This window comes from Rousettus aegyptiacus, unplaced genomic scaffold (assembly GCF_014176215.1).
Source record: "Rousettus aegyptiacus isolate mRouAeg1 unplaced genomic scaffold, mRouAeg1.p scaffold_m13_p_11, whole genome shotgun sequence".
In the NCBI taxonomy this organism is placed as follows: Eukaryota; Metazoa; Chordata; class Mammalia; order Chiroptera; family Pteropodidae; genus Rousettus; species Rousettus aegyptiacus.
The window spans coordinates 12839865-12862505 of record NW_023416286.1 but is presented as its reverse complement, the minus strand read 5'-3'; the positions used below and the strand labels follow the sequence as shown (position 1 = coordinate 12862505).

At 30.3% G+C, this 22641-nt stretch overlaps 1 protein-coding gene across 2 annotated transcripts in view; it reads left to right on the top strand.

Moving 5' to 3' along the window:
* Nucleotides 1–22641, top strand: part of TRPC4 (transient receptor potential cation channel subfamily C member 4) — a 206084-nt gene that overhangs the window by 56619 nt on the left and 126824 nt on the right. For both annotated transcript variants that reach the window (XM_016123469.2, XM_016123470.2), the window contains exon 2: nucleotides 9620–10024. In XM_016123469.2, the coding sequence (XP_015978955.1) occupies nucleotides 9647–10024 (378 nt within the window). In that variant the 5' untranslated portion in view covers nucleotides 9620–9646. The remainder of the gene's footprint in view (nucleotides 1–9619; nucleotides 10025–22641) is intronic.

Here is a 22641-nt window from a genome sequence, read left to right as displayed (position 1 = left end):
GGTGGGATTTACTCTGAGGATGCACAGTTATTTCTATATTCTCAAATCATTTATGTGATACACCGCATTTACAAAATGAAGGCTAAAAATCATGTGATCGTATCAATAGATGCAGAAAAAGTGTTTGAAATAGAACCCAGCATCCATTTAAGACAAAAACTCTCTGCAAAGTAAGAGTAGAGGAAACATGTCTCCATATATTAAAATCCATATATGACAAACCTACACTATCATACTCTATGAGGAAAAGCTAATAGCATTTTCCTTAAGATCAGGAACAAGACAAGGATATTCACTTTCACACTGTTATTCAACATGGTATTGGAAGTCCTAGCTACAACAATCAGACAAGAAAGAGAAATATAATTCATTCAAATTGGAAAAGAATTAAAATTTTAATGACATGATACTATGTTAAGAGAACCATAAATATTTTACCAAAAAAAAAAAACTGTTAGAACTGATAAATGAATTCAAAAAGTAGCAGGATACAAAATTAATATTCAGAATATGATTACATTTTTATACACCAATGATGAAATATAAGAAATAGAAATTAAGAAAAAACTCCATTTATAATTACATCAAAAACAATAAGATGCCTAGGAATCAATTTAACCAAAGAGATAAAAGACCTGTTCTTAGAAAATTATAAGTTATTGAAAAAATAATTGAAGAAGATACAAATACGTGGAAGTATATACCATGTTCATGGGTAAGAATGATCAACATCATTAAAATGTCCATACTACCCAAAACAATCTATAGATTAAATGCAATCCCTATCAAAATACTAAATGACATTTTTTCACAGAACTAGAACAAATAACCCAAAAAAGTATATTGAACCATAAAAGATTATGAATAGCCACAGCAGTCTTGAAAAAGAACAAAGTTGGAGGTATACTACCTGATATCAAACTATGCTACAATGTTATAGTAGTCAAAACATCATGGTACTGTCATAAAAACAGACACATAGATCAATGGAACATAGTAGAGAGCCCAGAAATAAATTCACACCTATGTGTTTTTGTTTTAATCTATGACAGAGGAGGCAAGTATATATTATTGGGATAAGGACAATTTTTTCAATAAATTATGTTGGAAAACTGGAGAGACATATGCAAAAAAAAAATAAAACTGAATCACTTTCTTATAACATACTCAAGAATAAACTCAAAATAGATTAAAGACTTAAATGTAAGACCATAAAACTCCTAAAAAAACACAAGCAGTAAACTCTGACATTGCTCCTAGTAATATTTTTTTCTGATGTATCTCCTTGGCAAGGGAAGTAGAAAAATAAATAAACACATGAAACTACATCAAACTAAAGAGTTTTTGCACAGCAACAAAAACTATCAATAAAACAAAAAGGTAACCTACTGAATAGAAGATATTTGCCTATGATACATCTGATAAGGGGTTAATACCCAACATTTATAGAGAATTCATACAATTCAACATTAAAAAACAAACAATCCAATTAAAAAATGAGCATAAGATCTGAACAGATATTTCTCCAAAGAAGACATACAGATGACCAATAGACATAATAAAAAATGCTCAAGATTACTAATCATCAGCAAAATGCAAATTAAAAACACAATGAACCATTACTTCACACTTGTCTTGTCAGAATGGCTATCATCAATAAATCAAAAAACAATAAGTGTTCATGAGCATGTAGATATAAGGGAATCCTTGTACACTGTTGGTGGGATTGCAAAATGGTACAGCCACTATGGAAAACAGTTGAGAGGTTTCTCAAAAAATTAAAAATAGGATTGCCATTTGACCTAGCAATTGCACTTCTGGGAATTTATCCAAAGAAAACCAAAACACTAATTTGTAAAAACTTATTCTCCTCTATGTTCAGTGCAATGCTATTCACAATAGCCAAGATATGGAAGCAAGCTAAGTGTCTAGCAATAGATGACTGGATAAAGGAGATATGGGGTGTGTGTGTGTGTGTGTGTGTGTGTGTGTGTGTGTGTACACACAATAAAATATTATTCAGTCACAGAAAAAAAATGAAATCTTATCATGTGCAACGACATGGATTAACCTGGAGGGTATTATGCTGAGTGAAATAAGTCGGACATAGAACAATAAATACTATATTATTTTCCTAATATTTAAAATCTAAGGAACAAGAGAAATCAACAAACAAAAAGAAAACACAAAATGAAAACAAACTTACAGATACAGAGAACAAACTGTTGATTGCTAGAGGGAAGGGCGGTTGAGGGCAGGGTGAAAAAGGTGAAGGTATGAAGTACAAATTAATAGCTATAGAACAGTCATGGAGATGTGGAGTACAACATAGAAAATTCAGTCAATAATGTTGTAATGGCTATGTATAGTGCTAGATTGGGGAATCACTTTATAAAAGAAGAAGGAGGAGGAGGCGGAGGAGGCGGAGGAGGAGGAAAGAAGAAGAAGGAGAAGGAGAAGGAGAAGAAGAAGAGGGAGAAGAAAAGGGAGAAGGAGAAGGAGAAGAAGAAGAAGAAGGAGAAGGAGAAGGAGAAGAGGGAGAAGAAAAGGGAGAAGGAGAAGGAGAAGAAAAAGGAGAAATACAGTAAATCCAAATACAACCACCATCAATCATCAATTGAATACCTATGTATTGGCCACTCTTTGCACATTATACCACATTTTCATAACAACAATCCTGCATGGGGGCAGCATATCTACCTTATTCTACATAGAGAGAATAAGTCTCCAAGAAGAAATAACTAACCTGAGGCTATGTTTCAGAAGATGCTTTTAAAAAACCAGTAGTTTTAGCTACAAAACCTCTATCCTTTTCATTGTCAATTTATAAGTCACAGGTAGTAAATCTCTAGTGTTTTAACCTATGAAGAATATAAAATTACCTGAGGTCTCTCTTACCGAGCTCCCTGGGTTGTAAATTTAAGTTTCTGGATTAAAAGTTGTTTGCAGTAAATTTAGGGCTAATTCAACTCCTGAACATCCAAAATTACAAGGAACAAAAGGTCAGGGCTGAAACTAAATAAACACTTATTGTATATATTCGAAGAATCAAGCACCATGGTCCAACTACTATATTTTATCTGAAATGATAGTGGAATAACTCTAAAGGTATAGTCATTAATTCATTGATTCATCAACAAATCTTGGACACTTACTATTTTCTTAGCACTGTGGATGAAAAAATATATAAGTCATAATCACCTATACAATAAGAAATGTTCTAAATTTAAGAGATCTACAGAGTTCATGAAAATATTCTAATAGGCCATATAACCCTGCCTTAAGATAAATAAAAATCCTCAGAGACTGTGATACTTTACAGAAGATTACAGAAGGTTTAAAACTTGGCAGGAGTTTCCAGAGGCTCGGGAGGAGGAAAGGTATTCCCATTGTAAAGGACAGTATGAGAAAATGCTTAGAGCTATAGTAGGCAAGTAGTTTTGTATTATTGTTAGTGTAAAATAAGGGTTTTCAGGGTCAGTCTTGGGAAATAATTCTAAGAAGCCATTTAAAAGCCAAATCATGGAATATTCTGTATTTCATAATAGGATTGTATTTTTCCTGTGAATGGTTATCAGTCATTTAAAGATTATAAGTGAGAGAGTGAGTTGATTAGATTTACATTTTAGAATGTTTAGATATGTGGCATTATGGAGGCTAAATAGGGAGGATATAAAAAATATATCAGTGGAATTTTAAAAAGAATATTGCTATAGCTATATATAAAAAAAGAATAGGCAATAAAGTAAGTCAACATTACAAGAGAGAATGCATTGAGCAGTTGAAATGTGACCAGTAAGACTTAAGAAATGATTCTTAACATTTGTACTGTTGGTTAAATTACATACATGCAACTAATGGCTACCATATAGGACAGCACAAGTTTTGAACTTAAGAGAAAAACATGGTCTGACAATGTGGATTTTAGAGCATATTTTAAAATATATATGTGGATTTTATGAAACATTTTAAATAATGAGTAATGGATGAGATTAACTAATGAGAATGATAAATAGAGAAAAGAGTCATGAGCAGGTATGATATTTTAGCTTTGCATGGAAGAAAAGGAGTCTGGGTGAACTACTGGGAGAGATAAGATTGAGATAAAGTTTTAAGAGAACATCATAGAACATCAGAGAATTCAAGGCAGAACAATTTTCATTTCAAAGGGCTCAGTCAAAAGAGGCTTCTGAAAAGTTGGCTATTAAAGGGTTTGAAAAGTACCAAAATGTATTTGGCAAGTATGAGGGCATGACTAACCTCAAGAAAAAAAAATTATGATAGATATAAACATCATGTTAGAGTAAATGAGTAATTGAGAAAAAAAGTTACAGAATAAAGAAAATCATAGGAGAGAAAGAATTGCCAAAAGTAATTAGAATTTTAAGATAAGAATGTTAAAATTAAGTACATTTGTAATTTGAGGAGGAGAGTCAATTTGTAGAAAGTTTAAGATATGAAACTTAGAGAAGTAGAAATGGATGAAAGCTCAGACAGAAGGATTAGCAGCAGGAGTAGGGAGAGAGTATATTTTCCTTTGAAATTGGAGGGGAAAAAATAAATAAGTCAATGCACACATTCTAACTCTCAGGGTAGAAATTTAAACTTTTCTTACTACGTGTTTTTCTAAAGCTTGTTTTATAAATTCCATGAGATAAAAATCAAGTTAAATAAAAAAGTTCCACCTTGCATATGCCATTCTCCACAGTATGTGTGTGTGTGTGTGTGTTTAATGGAGATATTGAATGTTTAGTTTTAAGTTTGGTTCTTATTAAATTGTAAGGGATTTTAATTTTAAAAATAAATATAATTCTGAATGTCTTTTTAAAAATCCTAGGATGTCAGAATATTTTATTTAGTAAAGTTCTTTTCTTTCATTGAGCAATAATATAAGATTATCTTCATAAAATTCACAGAAATGTCCCTAAAACTTTTTAAGGGAATTTAGTAGTTCACTATGCTTTTAGACATCAAAAATAAGAGGAGAATGTTGACAGTCAAATGTTGGTTAGTCTAAGTCACAAAACATTTTAGTCAAAATGTGGTGTTTTTGATATAAGACTTGCAACTACCAAAATGTGCATATAGTATCCTGCTTAAAGGAACCAAAAACGGGTCTAGAATTTGGAATTCAGAATGGTAGCAAAAATCAGAGCATTATGCTTTTATGTCAGTGTATATTATGCCAAATATTATATCATACCAATAACAAGAAAAAGTATCCAAATTGGACCGTGAATAAGTTATCCAGGAAAATGGTATTTCATATCGGATTCCAGAAAAAGTATAAATGCAACTGAAATGTAGTAGTATCCTAACAAAAAAATGGGAGTCTTTATTCCTCAGTGTGTCATGAGAACACACCTGGAAACATATATTTTGACAATGAACTAGGAAATAAAAACTATACACACACACACAAAAGGAGATGTTTGAGAAAAATTCATTTTATCTTTAATAATGTATACTCAAGAGTGAAGATTTCTGTATATTTTCTTTCCTTTTATTTGGAATTCAAGTTCTTTCTATTGCACAACTAAGTTTATCCTTTAGGGAATATGCCTTCTGTTTTATATAAACATTTAGAACTTTTGTTTTTCCGTACAGATGCTCTTCAACTTACAATGATGCTATATCCCAATGAACTCAACATAAGTTGAAAATATCCAAGTCAAAATGCATTTAATATACCTAACTTATGAACATCATAGCTTAGCCTAGTCTACCTTAAATATGCTCAGAATACTTACATTAGTTTATAGTTGGGCAGTTATCTTGAGTTTAATTCATCTAAAGAGCCATCGCCTTCCTCTTCTTATCACCAGAAGTAGGAGACACAGATGGGTGTTTTGTGGACAGGATGGGATGTGACAACACAAAGCACAATCTCCAGAGAACACTGATGATACAGTACACTGTAGAGTATTAGTTGTTTACTCTCATGATCAAGTGGTTGACTGAGAATGAGGCTTGCTGCCGCTGCCCAGAATCATGAGAGGGTATCATACCATCAGGTTTTCTACTGAATGCATATTGCATTTGTACAATTACAAAGTTAAAAAATCATAGGTCAAACCATCATAAATCAGGGAATGTCTGTATATCTTTATGTTGCTTAGATATTTATGGTTATCTAATGACAATTTAAAAAATTTTTCTCTTAGGATTGATGTCAAGATTAGCTCTCTTCATTTTTTTTTATTTTTATGATTTCCAACACATTTAAGGAAGAGAAATTTTTTAGGTTAATTAAAAATTTATATCACAGGACTTGAGGGCTTTTTGCCATCATTTTCCATATTTCTTCTGAGTCTTTGAAACTTAATTTGATAAAGCAGTCATTCCACTTAGAGTTTATGTGTTATGAAGGGGACATTGAAATATTGAAATCAATGAATCTATTAATTTCTATAATTTCATGGGGAAAAACATCTTTTCCTCTTCAGAAATTTTATTCTGAAAGTGCAGGACCAGGAACAGGCTTTTATATTCACATTTAAGGTCACAATATTTGCTCAGTTGAGTTCCTGTTCTTTTACCAATTTGCTATCCAGTAGCAATTTCATTGTTGCTGAGAAGTATGTCAGCTCAGAAACTATATCAGCCTTATCAGCACCTTCCACTCACTACTACATTTATATATCACAATTTTAAAATGTTAAACTTGATTTTTATCCTTCTATTAGTGTTTCTACATCTCAAATAATCTTGAAAAATAAATCTATGCATTGAAAAATTGTATAATTTTCCTTACTCATTAGATTTGCCCTCTCTATTTCTCTCTCTCATATTCCAATTTTAAACACATCTCAAAACCACCTAACCTTCCCAATCTGAGTTCTTATATATTTTTTTTCAAATATATTCCAGAAATTGAAAGAGGACATTATAGTTAATAAAAGATACTTCTCGGTGCTAACTTATTGATTCTTCTCACTTATTTCTTTGTAGTATTGTTTACTTCACTTTATACATAGAAAAACAGAATATCTAATGTAATATTTCATAACCAGTTTTTATCTCAAATACATTGTTGATTAGAATATGTCTTTTTTTCAGGGTGGTATAATCTTTTAAAAATGTACTTTACACAAATATATAACTTATATTTGAGGCAATTATATGTATTAAATGAAATAGTTTTTAATAAATTGAATTCCTTATTATCTATCAGCACCTCTCCCTCAATTTCTTCTATTGATGTCTAGCAATCTCTTCATTGTCATCTTGAATTTTGAAAATAAGAAGTAAAATTTTGTTTACTATCCAATTCTTTATTTGATATTATCTTAATAAAACAAAGTAAAGAATAGAACACAACACAACACAACTCAACACAATACAACACATTTTCATTCTCTAGGTTGATTCCTAACTTGATTGAGTCACAATTCATATGAAGTTTTAATACTCGTGTGTGTGTGTGTGTGTGTGTGTATGTGTGTGTCCATACTCTCATTTTAAACTATATTTTAAGTAAAAACATTGTTGGTAAGAAATCTCAAAAATTAACTATAAAAAAGGTATATTCATACATTTTTCAAAGAGTCAAAGTAGGTAATAAAGAAGAATGTAAACTGCTGAAATAGAAATTAAATGCCAGTTATTATCATTATGAAGCATTTATATTGTAGTGTTGATAAAATTACAGTGCAAAGGCCACAACATTGTTCTCACACACTCTATAGATGCTAGCATGGATTGGGAAAAGAAGTACTGGGAAGTGTATGACAGCTGACATTCTGAGGCAAATGTTTTAATGTTATCATTGATATATAAATGGGGCATTCAGGATTAGAAAATTAGAATAAAGTATGTAACATCATAATAATGTTGATTTATTAAAGTTTTAACCAAACTAGAGAAATATTAAATTGTCCTTTTCATCCAATAATACAAATTCTACAACTATTATTTTAGTGAGCAAGTTAAAGCATCCCCCAAATACTACAATCATAATCAAGCTTCAAGCAAGTAATTTGCACACCTTAATTAATATATTTGAACACCATCATTACTCTCTATTTTTCAATAAAAAGTAAGTATTACCATTTAAAGAACTCGTAACACATCCTGTCTGCAGTCGTGAAATCAGTTTATATCATTCTGTGTACTTGGTCATATTTTATACATTTAAATACCAAGACTAATAAAATATGAAATATTTGATAAAAATTTTCTAGATTATGGGATTCCCACTTTCTGCTTAGTCTATGAAGGCACTTTAATAAAAAAAATATAATATGTCCTAAAGAAGCAAATTATAAAAGTTTTGCATATTAGTGCCTGAACCTAGATATTTGAGAGATCATACTGAATAAGCTGGACATCAAAGGGTGAAACTTAACTGCCTGATCTCTGAAATTGCCATTAAATTGAGGTAGCATACAAACAATGCATAATTTCCAAAATTAAAAACTTTACATTAAATACAATCAAATTTGTTAGTGCAACACACATTTAACCTACAGTTAAAGCATTATTCAAATTAGGTTAATTTACTCATAAAATGATTAGGTCTAAAAGATTAGTTAAGAGAACTATGCATGTTCAGGTACCTAGAATGCCTTAATCATATTAATTTAACATGGCAATGTATGTAAATAAATATATGAATTTAATATAAATGACAGAATAATAAAATAGTTTAGATCATAAGTATGAAATCAAGAACTAAAGAAATTATATTCAAAGCATAATACATTTTCCTGCAATTTTGTATTATTTAGGATGATATTAAATCAATATAGCTTTCAGTGACTTTGTTCTTATTAAGTTATCAATTTCTTCATCTTCAACTATACTTCGCTATAACTTCCAAATAATAATTCAGTTTATAGTGAACGTATTTCTGTCTTGTGGTTAATTGTTTCATGATCTAAAGGTAATAAAACTAAGAAAATAGCATGTTCATAATAAATTCTCTGTATTTAATCATTTTCCAAATCCTTCCTTTGAAAACTGAACTGCCTATGCTCATTTTGATCATTAATATTATCAGTACACATTTTTCCCTCTCAGTGAATTTACTTACAAAGAGAAAAATAAATAAAATTATGCTCATCAGGCTTAGTATAACATTTTATTGACATTAATAACATTATATCACTTTAACTTTGATGCCAATACTACTAATATTAAGAAGAGATTATGTGAAAAGTAAAAAACATTTTTGCCAAGACTGATACTCTATAATCTCAACAACATCTTCATGATTAGCAAAATCGACATATATTGAATGTCCTGGTCCAGGTTTGGAACCTCAAAGATACAGCCTCTGATTTTTAAGGTTAACTGCTAAAAACTATATATATTTATGATAAATTTTGAAAATAAAATCTATAGTTGTATTCTGTGACAAATGTCACTTTCAAAGTAATTTTTTAAAAGAACTTGCAAATATTAACATTTTTTTATTCCTTTTAGATTTTGACTTAGTTACTTGTCTTTGCAAATAACTGAATAATTATTAAAACTATTTTCATTGTTCAAGGGGAAAACTTTGCAATTAATAATGCATCGTTGTTATTGACATCATCTTGAGTTGTGTGATGTATAATAATTAAAAAGTGTACCAACAATAATCCTTGTGTTTTTTTGTTTTTGTTTGCACTTCCAGAGACAAAGAAATAGCATGGCATGAAACATGGCTCAGTTCTATTACAAAAGAAACGTTAATGCCCCCTACAGAGACCGCATCCCTCTAAGGATAGTCAGAGCAGAATCTGAACTCTCACCATCAGAAAAAGCCTACTTAAATGCTGTGGAAAAGGGAGATTATGCAAGTGTCAAGAAATCCCTAGAGGAAGCTGAAATTTATTTTAAAATCAATATTAATTGCATTGACCCTCTTGGAAGAACTGCTCTCCTAATTGCAATTGAAAATGAGAACTTGGAACTCATTGAACTACTCTTGAGCTTTAATGTCTATGTCGGTGATGCTCTGTTACATGCAATCAGGAAAGAAGTCGTCGGAGCTGTTGAGCTGTTACTGAACCACAAAAAGCCCAGTGGAGAAAAACAGGTACATGCAAAAATGCTGTTTTTAATGTATTTTACTTATGTAAGGTTTCCATGGATATTTACATTCCCCAAAATGTTAAGAAATGTAAGTATTAAAATCAGAACTATTATGACAGAAAACTAATGTTAAGTACACAGTTCATATTTTCCAATAGTCATCCATCACTGCCACCTGCACCTCTTACCCTGGCAAATGACCTTTAGTGAGAACTAAAGCAAAACAAAGTAACCTATGTTGACATCTCTTACACCAGAAACATTTCTATGTAATGCTCGACATACATTGTTGTTTGCGCTTAGTGTGTACTTGGTAGGTTTCCTGTTCTCTTTAACTTTCTAACATTCTATAATAGCATGCTAAATTCTTTTGATATTTTCCTGTTTAATCTGCTTACCTATTCTGCATGTTATTGTGAAAGTGAATTGCATCATCTAATTTTGATATCGTTTTTTTAGCAAACTCTAGTGGATTCTTTCAAATTGGGACTTAAAAAAGATTACTAGAAAATAACTGAATTCTGGTTATAGATTTAATATCAAACTTATTAATGGCAAAGTATAAACTATATCTTAATGTCATCAGTAGAAAATAAGTGAAAGTGGTGCATGATGTTTTTTTCTTTACCTATTATCGCCAAATTTTTACCTCTAAGAAAGTAGAGAAATCATAGATAGGAACAAATAAGGAATTTGTTTTTATATGTCTAGATCTTTCCTTCTGTTACTGACCTGTATCTAATTGTCAATTTATTCCTTTTTCCTTTCACACTGAACTCTTCACTTCCCGCATCATGTAACTGACTAAATGCAAAGACAGTTAATGTAATGTAGTGGCTCCAAATTTATCTTTTAAAGTAAAATCTTATGAAACGTGTGTTATTACAGCTCTAGCAATTTCTGCTCTCTTTGATAATGTGCAAATTTCTATCTCTGTAAATGATAAACTGTTAGGAGGTGATATATATATATATATTTTAAAGCAAGCTCTGCTGTTAACTACTATTATCTTTGCTTTACTGAAGGACTTTGATTAGAATCCTCACTATTATTAGGAGAAGAAATTTGTGTCTGGGTGTCTCCTGAAAAGCTCTCTCTGTATTCTCAGAAGTCTGTGTTCTCTGATCCATTTTCATATTTCACCACCATTCATCCTCTTCCCTACACCTGAATTTCGATAAACAATTCTTCACAATAACAATACTTCTGTTTGTTGCTTTACTGACTTTTGTTGTTTGTTTCATATTCAGATGTTTATGCATTACCTTTCTAATTGTGTTGCTAAAACTTAATAAAAAATTCCTTATTTTATCTATCCTTTCAAATGTGTACGAACCTTGACATATAAAATGTTATTTCCTAGATTTTCACCACTAAGGGAGTTCATGATACTTAGGAGTAACTAGAAGTCTGTTTTAATCTATGTAAAGTTTAAATGCTACTTACTCATTCACCTTGTGACTTTAAAATTCCTTCTGGAATTATATCCCTAAAGTATTTGTATTTTATAATAACAATGATTTATGTTGTACACCCTCTTGTTTTATTTCTATATAGGCAGCCATAGACAGATATTGTGACTGTGGTCTAAATCATTTTAGATTGCAACAAGTCTATAGAACAAAATTCCTAATTTCTATGAATGTGTTTTTCTCATATATTACTAAATAACATTCTTTGTTCTATATGACAGAGAACATTGGCAATACATTTCAATGTCTCTATAGTCATTGAAATTTGTGCTGGCTAGGGTAATTCGGTGTTTGAAGAAGATATCTGCTATTATGAAAATGTTTGTTGGAAGGTGTTCAACTTTTGAGCTAAACTCTTGTCTCACAAGTAGGTCCTGGCTCCTTAGAGGCACTTGCTCTGAACCCTGATTATTAATAAAAGGCAGTAAAGTTTTGCAATCTGCTAAAAGTCTGAAATATCCCAGGCCAGGTATTTCTGGAAGATTTCTCTTGCATCAATTTTCTAGCCAAGCATTTTCTTTTTCTATTTGTACATTCTAGAATTCCTCTTCGGTGAAGGCACTAAGAAAAAACAAAAATTGTATCTTTTTGTTTGAACTTTATAATTTTCAAAGAGCAAATCTAATCTACTTCTGAAATCCTAGTATTTTGTACAATTGAAGTGGGGTCGTTACGACATGAAATTTATATAGTATACAACACACAAAAGATGTCCTTGCAGTTTAGGAGTGCAGACGAACTCTTTTAGAGTTTGGCGGTTTGTCTGTGATTTACTTAAATAATACAGCTCCTGAGTATAGCTAAATCTCCGGGAATATGTTTCCATAAATCAGGGTTGCAAATATGTTCTAGACAGAAATTTTTCTCTCTTAAATTGTAATTCTTGTAATCATTGAAAGCTGTTTTGGATAGTACTATAATTTGCCTAATTTCAAGTTTCATGGATATTCCATAAAGACTCTGTGACACATTGCCATTAATTTTGTCAAGGACATTGAAGCCAAGTGTTAAAACCTGGAAACGATAATAACCGAGTGGACAAAATAAACAAAACTTGTCTTAAAATGAGTCAAGAAAGAGTATCTAATTTAAAAAAATACAAATGTGATTATTAAAATATTCGCTTAGAACTTAAAATGTCTCAAATACAGATTAGAATATATATTCTTCTTTTACAAATTTGTCACATTAATTTTTTTCACTGGAAAAAAAATGCAGTGCTTAATGGCATCTTGAAATCATAAGGGCTTTGAGATTTCAGATTAATTTGTTTTCTAATCCAGTATATGTACTAGGGGAAATCTGAGGATGCTTACTATACCAGGCCTTCTAATGGGCAGTGGGGAGAAGATATTGTTCCTGTTCTCTTGTGCCTTAAGGTCTAATTATGAGGAGAGACGTGAAAAATATCATGGGATTATGAATAAAAGTGACCACAATGGAAAAAATGAAAGAGAAATAAATCCTCAGGTAATTATGAATTTAAATGGACTGGAGTTGGTAAATACAAATTGTTACTGGGTAGAGGGTATGAGGGAGCCAGAGAGGAGCCTGAAGAAGAAAGAGGAATAAGGTTAAGGGTTTATATCTGGGAAAATTTAACTCTATTAACTGAGATAGATATTATGAGAAAATGCTTGTGGGACCTGATTGGATACACTCCATTTTTGATTTTTATTGAAATTAACATCTAGGTGGTAATTAGAAGTTCTAGACTTAAGAAAGGGGTCTGGGATTGCTATATAAATGATAAAGAAGACAGTGAAGCAAATAAAATCATTTGTCTTTCTATCACTGACATTTTCTCTTCTTGCCCTGGTATATTGTTTAAATGTTTGTGATTGTTGGTATATTAAAAGATTTTCTTACTGCAGTAACTCATGAAGATATTTAGATTTTGCCAGTTGGACATACATTATTAAATATTTCCATATTTAATATAGACCTTCATAAATTAGGGTATTGAGTTCCTAGTGTTTTATTTTTACTATCAAAAAATAGAAAAAGAAATACTTAATTTCTTTTATGTAGTAGGAAGCATTGATAACATGTGGTTCTTAATGCTAAGCAGAAAAATGAAATATTATGTATTTTTACTGGGACTGCTCCCTTGCTAGAATCATTACTCTGATATTCTCTGATGATTTCATTGAAATTTTCTTTAACATTTTTAATACCTTATTTCTCTATAGGAAATAACTGAGAGTGACTTATTAGCCCCCTTTTCAGTCAATTGATTGGTTACTTGACTTTTAATTATTCTAACAGACTTTTTTCTTTGAGGTCTTCTAAGGCCAGATCCAACTTCAATCTTAGCTGCTTCAGTAAATGTTTATCAGAAACAGAACATTCTTTTCCATTTTCACATAGATAGTCTTCAGCATCATCAGAATCACTGGGAGATTATGTTAAAGCAAAGACTGCCCTATCCTATCATAAGAATCTCAGCTGCAACAGGTCTGGTATGGGACTCCGGAACTGTATTTCTAACAAGTACCCAAGTATACTAATGCTGGTCTTGAGACAACATTGACAACAGCTGACTTAAATGATGTTGAAAGTTATAGAATACATACAGTAATACATTTTATGTTAGATGCGTTGAACTATCTTAGACTAACCTGGCCATTAGGAGATTTCAATTAGTTCTCTTAAGTACTAATGATTAAATTATACTTAATATATTAGAGTTTCCCAATTCCACTAATATATTTATTATTATTTATTATATTTATTATTATCTTTGGGTAAAAGATTTTGCTAAACATTACTTATATGTTCAATAATTAATTTCCTGGAGGACTTCAATTGAAGAAATTTTGTTTTTAAAACTCTACTATAAAGAATACCAGATTTTATAATAGCAAGGAATCTTAGAGATCATTTAATATAATCACTTCGTTTTATAAAGGAGAAAAAAGAAAGAGGAGCCCAGTGTGATTTAGCATTTGACCTAACAGGATCTATAAATTAATAGCTAATAACCAACCTTGAGATAGTCTAAATGATGATAATAATTACAGCAACAATAATAATATTAGATGAAATTTATTGAACCTATCACTATGCTAATAACTGTGATAAAAATTTTGTTTGCATTATCTCATTTAATCTTCACATCATCCAACGAAGGTAGGTGCTATTGTTCTCCCCATGTATAGATGGTGATATGACATCATTAAAAGACTTAAGTGATATGTCTCAGATCACAAAACCAGGAAATATCAGTTCTGGAACTCAAGAATTACAAAAAATGACCTCTATGCTGTCTGGCTCTAGCCACTGCACCAATTTGAATGGGAGTCATTTAAATCATTAGTTGATTGTGATAATTTAGGATATGAGTTAGATCAATTTAACAGAGCTTCTAAATCTACCCTGTCTCTATTTGAATATTATAATGACATTTATAATTTAGTTACTCATTAAATACTAAGGGATAACGATGTCATTAGAAGCTGTGAAGTGCAAAGAAAGAGCAGAAATGAGTCATAGAAATGCTAACTTCTAGCTCTGTTCACCATTTCCGAACAGGACAAGTCTCTGAATCATTCTGAGCCTTGTTTTCTTGGCCGTTAATCAGGATTATAGTATTAATTTACTTGATTCTTAAAATCTGATGGTGGTCAAATTCTGTAAAAGTATTTTATAAGGTAACATGTAATAACAACATAATATATTATTACTACTGTATTATGCCATAATTTCTGTCTTCCTATTGACAAACAAACATACTAATAATATAACTTGCTGAAAAGATGAAGTGAAGGATTGTCAATTGATAGAGCAAAGAATTTCATTCATTTTACTCTTTTTCTATCTCATTGCATGTAGAGAATTAAAAAAAATAGTTCCAGTATTTTTGCTAATATGATCTGTGGCTTTAGAAACAGTACCTATTAACTGATCAGAAAATAAAAGTCTGAAAAAGAAGATTGGAATTAGCGTATTAATGCAGATATACTATTAACCCAAAATATACCCTGCTGATTAAAAATAAAGGACATTATTTAGTTGATGTTATAGATGTTAATAAATATGGCCCTAGCTACCGGTAGATAGCTATGTTCTTTAAACGAATCTAAAATTTTCAGATCGAATCCATTTACTTTCTGCTTTAATACTCAGATATTCTGAAAAAGTTTACTTTTAACTCTTGCATTCATTTTTTTCATTGGGCTTTGGAGGAGGTAATTTTGCCTTTTCTAGTTCTATAAACTATTATAGTACTATGGTGCCTATGATATTATGATATTATGTGCTAAGATAGCTTATGTACTTTAGTCTTTAGCACTGCCCTTTGAGAATGAAAACATTTCAACTTTCCTCAGTGGTTAACCATTTGATATTTTAACCCTATTTTTGTTATTACCTCCTGGATGTTGATGATGAGTGAACCTAAATGTATGTGTAACTTTATTCTGAGGTACTATACAATTCAGAGAGAGTAAGAGTGAAAGAAAACACAATTATAGTAAAGTATTAAAGATGTTCTCCCCTCAAAATCTTTATCCTATTGTGATGCATAGCTAGAGAAATTATCAATTATACTTCATAATTTTATATAAACTATCAATAGAAAAAATATATATAATATTTCCTAAGTGTACTGTTACTATGAAAAAGCTGAAAATTATCCCTAAATACGATTCGTATTGTAAAGTAGAAACTAATATAAAGTATTTTTCTTAATAAGTACTTCAAATGTCTAAAAATTAAATTGAGTGTTATTATTTCACAGCAGGGAGTTTAAAAGATATTTCTACATTGCATAGATTGTATTTAGTCAGAAGGCAAATGGCAATCATGAGAGATCTTACTAAGTTTGTCCTAAATAGAAGAATTTTAAAGACATGGACTATTGATGCACTATTAAAGTGATAAAGTGGCTTAAGCTAACTGGTCATTCTGACTCATAAAATAATATACTATTTAACCTCTATAGTCAGGCTAACATTTTATTCTCTTTGGTATTCTTCAAACTGTCCACAGAGACATTTGGTTCATGTGAAAAGGTCTTTGATATTTGTTCCTATCCAAAATTTCTATGGAGACATTTGGTCCACACTGACTCAGTTACCTCTCACCCCATGTGCCATGACCAGCTAGGCTACTGAGACAAGAAGAGTTATCATTGGCAATACAGCCACAGCACAATTATTGGACCAATAAAACATGATAGAATGTTTTATATATTAATCATCTAAACCAAAAGTACAAATTATGGGCTGTGGGAACCCAGGGATGTTTCCTAACTGTGGACTTTTTTGACAGGACCAGATATCAGGGACATTTGTGGTAGGACAAATTTCAAGGACCTTTTGGGTTAGACTAATTGTCTCTGTAGATGTTTTGAACAGAATCAAGTATTTGATAATCATTATAATTCTTGAAAACCAACAAATTATAGAAAAAGTAATTTTTCTGAAACATTTGTCTTGCTCTTTCCTCTCAGCATACTACACTTATTATAAAATTCTACAAATACTTTATTAAATATATTTGGAATCCATGAGAGTAAAATCAAGTAATAAAAAAAAGAACTTCAAGTAATAAAACAAAAGCTGTAAGCATTTAGGCATTTTCATTCCACAGTAAGAAAATAAAAGACAAGACCTTTATTCTCTGTTTTTGGACAGAGAAGCTAAGATAAGTAAATCCCTTAGGATTGAAGAAAGAAATATAGTGAAAAGAGTTGAGAAACAGAAAGATATAAATCCTGTTTTATAATCTTATGTAAGTTATTTAGTCTTTTGAGGCTTGACTGTCTCATAAATAAGAGGGAGTTTATAGTTCCTGCTCACCAGGGAGATTCAAGATTAAACAAGTCAACACACTGAAGTGCTTAGCACTAAGAAAGCTGAGTATATGTAAGTCTCTTCACCTTAATCCTGTCTTAGCATTCTATATTTATTAATTTTAATTTAATTAAAAATGCATATGTGCATTGATGAGGCTAAATATTCCTGAAAACAGATACATCGTGATGTGTTAGAGCTATTTTGAAGAGTTAGTTTATGATAAAATAAGAGTGAAACTAATCTTTCAAATGTGAGTTTTTGTGAAAAGCTTTTATTGGAGTCATATTTATTAAATATCCCCAATCCATTACAAATGTGATTAAATCTAAAAATAATAACATGATGTTTCAGTAAACACTATATATCAATTGAACTCTTTAATTATAATACTTTGAAAAAATAATCGCAAAAAAATAACAGTGAGTCATTTAATAATTTCAATCAAATAGATAAGGTATTAATTGGGAATGTTGAAAAATACATATTATGATTAGAATGTCTCATAAATCTTTTCAAAATGCCCTTTACTTTCAGCCTACCATATTCACTTATTCTCTGATTAGCAAAATAAGTAAAATTTTATTGTTTTAACATCTAAAATACACAAAAAGGATTTATGAAGTATAGAATTTTAAATATTGTTTATAAGAACCAGTTTTTCAAGGATTTAGAAAAAAGAGTGTGCTCATTTTCATTACCACATTTATTCTTTATCCTATAATTTTCTGGATCAATTAACTTTTAGATATGTTGATATTCCAAGTCACTATTTTTTTAATCACATGTTAGAAACACTTAATTCCAAATTGTGAGTTTTAGCCTTCTGAGAGAATGTTCACATCCACACAGAAAACTGTGAGTGGTTTTTGGACGGTAAGAGAAATTCATAGTTACCAGTTTATCAACTGGCTGCATGTTATTTTTCCTTAAATGAGATCATAAGGGATGAGGGGAGTGGGTTTAATTTTGCGCTCTCCTTATTCCCCTCACATTTGTAACCTAATTGTAACATTCCTTCTTAGTTTCTGGAACCTTCTAGGGAAAGTATGAAAATGTGTTTGAATTGGAGAAACAATTTTAATTGTTAAGCAATGCCATTAGATATAAATGTAAAGTACCATTAGATATAAATGTAAAATTTTAATACAATAATATCATGATGAAAAAATATGATGATGAATAAAGTATAAATTAGAAACAATTATTTAAAAATTTATTTAGACTTTATATTATGTGTATTTTCCACTATCTAAAATATCAGAGAATACTTGATTAGCAGTATATTAAATAATTTTCCTCAAAAACAATACATAATTTGAAAAAACAAATAGGTTGATGTGCGTTGTAAATGTTTATTACATTTTACCAAGTTGTTGTAGTTCAAGAGATAACAATAAAAATTGTTAACAATAATTGAGCATTACACAATGTACCAGACATTCACTTAAGATCACTTTAAACCTCATAACAACCTTGTGATAAATTATTTCATTATTGCTATTTTATGGAGAGAAGTCAACTTGCCCAAAGGCATCATCAGTAATAATAAATATAAAGTTAGAGTTATTTTTTTGAAAGTCTTTAATTTTACTGTTATAGCGATCAATAAAAGAGAGATAAATTTAAGAATCTTATACCCATTCAACAGACCAGTTGTTTTAGGATTCAAAAGTTAAATCTAAAATTTATTAGTATTTTTAAACTTAATTTCCTATTAACAGAAAAGTAAAAACCACAATTATAATGATCATATCTTCATTTTTATATTATGACAGTAGCATTTACTTTCTCCTTCTTACATTTATTAATCATTCCAACTCTGTCAAAGCACTTTCACCATATTTAGGTCATTTGATCCTATGAGTAACAAGGCAATGCTGTTATCTCTAAAAGTAAATCTGGCAAAGGCTGTTCTGAAAGCCACAAAGATAGATAGTGGATTTGCCAAGATCACCTGACTCCTTAGTTTTATCTCCCCAGCTTCTTTTAAGGTAACTGGTATAATTACATACATACCCAACTGTAGTCAATTCATAAAAGCCAACATCCAGACTCACTACACTTACTATAAGTAAGGGCCCTACTAACTTGCAGCTGTCAGGTCTTAGCTTCTACTATTGGTTCCATATTTTGACTTTGCCTCTCCTCATTTTGATATTCTGGCATTTTAGACTAGGATGTCTTTCATTAGAACACACTATCAATGTAATTCAGTTGCATCTCTCACTGCCAAAAAACGGACCCGTATGAAGCTTGTGATTATTGTCTCTGTTTAACAGGTGCTGTGACCGAGAAAAGCTCTTAGAGTGAATTTTCCACTGTAGCATAGAATTTTTTAAATAAATTTAAGTACTAATGACAACACATAATAGTGTATTACCATATTATGATGAATAATGAAACCTTGTTATGGGATTTTCATGTTGCCCATATTTTGAGTGTTCTTCTGTCAAAATGGATTGTGAGGATTCATGTAATTTCCCCCTACATTTCTCTCACCCATGCTCCATTCAATGTGGAGGACATAAAATAGTGCTGTATTTCACATAGTCCTAAGAGTCTCAGGCCACTTGAAAATTATAGCCAAGCTTGATGATATTTATTTAAATTTAACATAAACTAAGATATCTTTTGCTCTATGGAGCCATTATTGGAATCTGAAACCACAAGACTTGATACATTAACTTTTATTCATTCATGAAAATCTGCATTCATTCCTATGCAGCACACATTAAATATACCTAATGAAGAAAAATATAAGACAGTAAAAATGAAGATTACCCTTGGTATGATTGTTAACCTCTGAAAGATTTGTTTTATTTCAAAATTATCTCTGTAATAATTTAATAGTATGTATTCATTTGTGAATTTAAAATAAAATCATAAACTCAAAAGTACATGGAAAAGAAAGATTTATATAACATGACAAAAATTGATAAAAATATTATTTAACATTGAATAATAAATCAACAGATTTTGTAATCTCCTATATTTTATATTCCATAGGGAAACTAACACTCTTTATTTTTCTTGAAACTGAATCCTTTTGGAAAAGCAATTTAGCAATCTTTAGCTAAAGCAAAATCAAAGATAAAAACCATACACATTTAATCATTCAAAATGGAGGTGATTAAGTAAATTTATTTATCAAGGGATAAATAAATATCAAATAACAACTGAATTCTACATGGATTCATAAATAATTTTATAATTAATTTAAAACGTGATGTGAATACTAAATTTCTTTAGAGAGCTAGGGGTTTGCACGTAGATAAGACATTCTGATCTTAAAAGTAAGCAGATATTTAGCCTATACAAAACCTAATATGTATAGCATTTATTCTCATAGATTGGTGACTTATATTAACAAATTGGTGCTTGATCTACACTGAACAATGTTAGGGAGAAATTAGAGATGTTAGAGATGAAATTAACATTAACAATCTTTGTAATAAGAATTTACACAATAACTAAAATCTGAAAAAAAATATTCAAAATGAGGGATAGACCAAATAAGGTTAATATATGTAAGATATAACAAAAACAAACAAACAAATAGATGAGCCCTTCCAGTCAAGGAACATAATATTCCAGTCTTTCATAAACATTTCTAACTTTATGAAACAGATATAATTTTGTGGTTAAAACCAGAAGAGAACAGTATTAGAAAGGAAAATTATAGCCCATCAAAAATATAAGTAAAAAAATCTTAAGCAATATATTTTTAAAAATCTGTTAATGTATTTCATTACCTTAGCAGGTAAAAGAAAAAGAAATGTATTATTAACTCACTAGATGCAAAAATAAAAACAAAAAACAAAGTAAAACTCAACATTTGATAAAATTTATATCTATCTATAATAGGGAAATAAAAAAACCTTTCAAACCAGAAATTGAACAGATAAAAGATTTTCTTTAACTTGTTTAAGAGAATCTACCTCAAACCTACATCTTATATAACTCTGAATAATGAAATATTACATATATTTATGTGAATATCAGTAAAAAAATGGTTCTCATTATTTTTCCTTCTATACAGCACTCTACTAGAGGCTCTATTTTGAACAAGAAAAAGTAAAATAAAAAATATAAACACTGGAAGAGATTTCAAAAAAGTATATTCAAATAATTTGTCTACATAAAAATAAAATGCAATCTACAAGTTACTACATTAAATAGAAATTAGATGAAATTCATCATATAAAACAATATAGAAAACTCAAATGTATTTTAGACAGTAATCAAAGTTCATCTATACATTATTAACAGCCTAACAAATTAGAACTTGTAATTATATATGAACATATAATTATATAAACTAATATATATAGTATATGCTTATTAAAAAGAACATTTTCAACAGTAACAAAAATTAAATTGTCTAGGATATATCTAGCATAATATGTGCAGGAGTTTCAAAGAGAAAATTATAAAATATTATTGAAAGCTCTGTTATTTCTAACTGAAATCTGAGTTTCTCTTTCAGCATCCATCACACCACTGGGCCTTGTTCCACATTGGCTCTTTCATATCATTGTTCACTCTTTCTTTCTAATTCCCCACTACAGTTTAGCATTCTATACAATATTCACCTTGCTTAAAGTTTTTGGACTCAGGTTTGTAGTCTCACTCCTCAATAATGATCTTGTCTAAACTCTCTGGCTGTACACATGGATAATCTTATAATTACCCTGACTTCTCTTAACCTATGTTCTCTCTTCTCAAACAATGATCTTTAATTCCACCATACCTCAACCACCTACTCCCATGGCCATACCAATAATTGATATTATCCTTAATTACACTACCTCTAAGGTCACAATTTTTTTCCTGCTCAATTCACCTAGTACCTATACACCAACTTTTTTTCTTGAGTCCTCTCCCCCTATTTCCCCCCACTCTCCTCATGATGTCATTTTCTTTATTAAAATCCAATAGTCCATCATTGGTGCCACTCATCCACAGATATGTTTCCCTCACTCACTTTATTATCTGGTAAATTCCATTTCTGGTTTAGCCTGTACTCAGATATCCAGTAGGGGCTTAAGAAAAACATAATCATTTCAACAACTTTCACTCTCAATGTTTGATCACTAATTTCTAGTGGCTATATTGTGGTGACCAACAATCCTACTACAGTTCCTGGGTACGTATACTCTCCCTAATTTTCTACATAATGAGTTCATTTTTTTCTCTTTCTTTCTTCAAATATCCAACAAATCTACAGTTTATCTCCCCACCGCTTTCTCAGGTGATACCCATTTTCTCATTTTACTAAGAAAATGGAATCAATCATTTTAGAAATTTCATATTCTTCCACCATCATAGCTACCAACCTGCCTAAATAT